Source organism: Aegilops tauschii, chromosome 6 (assembly GCF_002575655.3).
Source record: "Aegilops tauschii subsp. strangulata cultivar AL8/78 chromosome 6, Aet v6.0, whole genome shotgun sequence".
NCBI classification, from domain to species: Eukaryota; Viridiplantae; Streptophyta; class Magnoliopsida; order Poales; family Poaceae; genus Aegilops; species Aegilops tauschii.
In genome coordinates this window covers 49,517,416-49,520,641 of record NC_053040.3, presented here as the reverse complement: position 1 = coordinate 49,520,641, position 3,226 = coordinate 49,517,416, and the positions used below count along the sequence as shown (strand labels likewise).

Sequence of the window (3,226 nt, the reverse complement as noted above, 5' to 3'; positions counted from 1 at the left end):
GATGAACTAGGGTTTGACATTTGAAAATTGTTCCTTCTTTTAAAATAGACGCGGACAGGATGGGGCAAACGGATGCGGCCGCGCGCTGGTCGCACGGCCGCCGCATCCGAGGACACGCCCGGACACGATCCCATTGCCTTATCTAAACAGACAGAATCCGGAGAAAACGGACGTCCATTTGAGATCGCGCGGTGGAGTTGGCCTTAGTAGGTGGACCAAACAGGCCTAGCATCCCTCGCCGGCAGCAAAGGGTAAGAAAAGGAAAAGCGGTGCGTTCCCCTAGGAAAGGCAAAGGAACGGAGACTGCGGGCATATGCCACGCGTGGAAATAATCGCCGCTCAGGCATCCCACGCCACTCCAACAGCGGCGGCTCACGAGTCACAGCCACAGCCAAAAGAGCAAAGAAAAGCACGGAGTGCCAGCATCCCGGATCCCGAGTCACCAGTCCCAACTCCCCAGCCTACTCTCTGAAACCCTATAATTTCCCCGTCGTTGCGGCCGCCGGACGATTGCCCCACCATGGCTAGATAGCTCTCCATCCCCCGACCTCCTCACCCCGTTCCCCAGCCGCGCGAGTCCCCCGTTTCGGACTTCGGAAGGAGGCAGCCAGTGGCGACCGGTCGGCGAATAATTTCGCCGAGATCTTCCGTCTCGCCGGCCGCCGGCCATGGACCAGCGAGAATCCCGGGGGTCTGAACGTGCTGGCGAGCGCGATGAGATCCCGGGCGATCTCATCAGCAGGCTTCCCGACGACCTGCTCTGCACCATCATATCTCTTCTTCCCACCAAGGACGGCGGACGCACGCCGGCCGTCTCCCCCCGATGGCGTGATCTCTGGCGCTCCGCGCCTCTCAACCTGGTGATTCACTCCCCTGTCAACCCCCACTCCCCCTCCTCCGTCGATCCCTCCGCCGTGTCCAGGATACTCTCCGAACACCTTGGCCCCACCCGCCGATTCTTCTTCCGCGGCGGCGACCTAGGCCCCCAGGCGGAGAGCTGGTTTCAGTCCCGAGCCCTGGCCAACCTGGAGGAGCTCGACATTAAGTTCCTCCCTGCACAACCCAAGGAGATATTCTCGCTGCCACCATCCGCTCTCTCCTCCCTGGCCCTCCTGGTTGTCAAGATCGCCTATTGTTCTATCCCCGACGAGATCTCCATGGACTTCCCACTCCTCAAGCACATCTCCTTGCTTGACGTTTCCATCTCGGGGGACGTGTTCCACGGCTTGCTCTCTGCATGCCGCGCCTTGGAGAGCTTTTATATGTCCAATGTTCATGCGAAAAGGTGTGACGGCAGCCGGGAGTCTAGGCACCCTCCTATCTGTCCGTCCAGTGGCAATAAATTTCGTGCAGCCTCTATCTAGTTACAGACGCATTGCAGTAGCAGTGTAATTAGGCAGGCTTTTTTGCATGCGGAACCAAGTTTGGCAGGGCTAGGCTGGCAGGAGGTCATGCGGTCATGGATGAAGTGACAGCATATAGATTCTGCATGCGGCCCACCCATATCACATGACTCAAGATTGTAAGAATTGAAATAAATAAAAGGAGAGTGTGTATTGCACGCAAATGGTAGGAGAGAGAGTGTGTTGCATGCAAGGTTAAGAGAGAGAGTTGTCTGCTGCATGCCGGGTTATTAAGTAAAGTAAAATACATAAGTAATTAGAAATAAAATGGAATAAAATAAATAAGTTTTTTCTTGTAAGTAGAAACAAAACAAAATAAATAAAGCAAAAGAGAAAACAAAAAACAGGGAAAAAAATTATGCCACCTACTGGGCCACCACGGCCTGAATACGACTTGAAACCCATCCATGGGCCAGGATTCAGGCCCACAGAAGGCCCAGTAGGCCCCACAGGCAAAGAGAACGGTTAGGCCCCAAAGCCTGCAGTTGAGAGGAGCTCGAGAGGGTGGGCGCAGCAGCGCTTATAAACCACTCTCGAGCTCTCTCAACTAGCGAGGTGGGACTAAACTTTTGACGCGGGGCAGCACAAGGCCTTTGGTCCCGGTTGGTGCCATCAACCGGGACTAAAGGGGGGCATGCGTACCGGTTCGTGGCACCAACCGGGACCAATGCCCCCCTTTAGTCCCGGTTGGTGCCACGAACCGGGACCAATGAGTTGCCTATATATACCCCATCGCCACAGCAGAGCACTCCACAATGCTTTGTTTCTTCTGGCCGGCGAGGGGAGGGCATTTGGGTGCTCTAGCTCACCTCCTATGCACATGACGTGTTCGATGAAATGTCTAAGCCACACTAGTTAATCTTTCTCCTCTCGAAACTCGACCTCCGAGCTCCATTTTCCCCGAGATTTGTCTAGGTTTAGCGGTCCGTCACGTCCCGTCCCCGTCTTCACCGCTGTCGATCGCCCGCGCCGATCTCGTCGCCAGCACCACCGTGGTGAGCCTCTTGTTCTTATCTTCTTTCTGAAAAAAAATTCTTACTTTAGATAGATACTTGTCTAATTTTGTTACCTTTATTATTCCTTCTTATTACATAGTGCGATGGTTTTGGTATCCGCCCCCGTCGGCCCTCGTCCTGTCTATGATTCGGATGTGGTATATATTGTCTTTTTATAACTATTTGGTTCATTTATTGTTTATGACAAATATGCCGACCAACGTGACATAGATTTTATTTATCTAGGAGGTGGTTGAACAGGAAATTCCAACCGACCCTATTGTGGAGAGGTTAAATTTAGTTGAAGAAGAAAACAATTACTTGAAGGAAAAAAAATTGAGGAGGAGAAGATGATATTGGAGTTGCATGTTGCGGATGTCGTCGATGATCACAAGATCAAGATGGATGCAATGCGCTTGAAGATTAGAAAGATTAGAAAATATGCCATTCATACCGAGGCTTGGTATCATTATGCCGTTGGATCAATTGTTACCTTGGTTGCGATTATGATCGCATTTGTTTTCGCATTGAAATGTTTTACATAGTTTCAATATATGGTTTAATTAATTAGATGCTCTGGAGAGCTATATATATGTTTTTAGATGAGAACTATGTATGTACTTTGGTTTTAATGTGATGATGAACTTCTATTAATTTGGTCACTTAATTATCTATTCATGATGTTCTGTAATGGTTTTTGACACACTTAATTATATATAATGCACGCAGATGAACCGGCAATGGATGTACGGTGACAGACACACCTCCGAGTACATTAAGGGCATGCATGATTTTCTCGAAGTGGCTGAGGCAAACAAGCAGAATGGT

At 50.6% G+C, this 3,226-nt stretch overlaps 1 protein-coding gene across 1 annotated transcript; it reads left to right on the top strand.

Annotated features, from left to right (window-relative positions):
• The first annotated feature begins 668 nt into the window (after nucleotides 1-668).
• On the top strand, nucleotides 669-1,364 carry LOC109755109 (putative F-box protein At5g38390). Its single transcript, XM_020313989.1, has one exon. The coding sequence runs from the start codon at nucleotides 669-671 to the stop codon at nucleotides 1,362-1,364; it is 696 nt and encodes a 231-aa protein (XP_020169578.1).
• Nucleotides 1,365-3,226: the final 1,862 nt, after the last annotated feature.

Coding starts and splice junctions, on each gene's coding strand:
- LOC109755109 (XM_020313989.1), top strand. CDS start 669: ATGGACCAGCGAGAATCCCGGGGGTCTGAACGTGCTGGCGAGCGCGAT.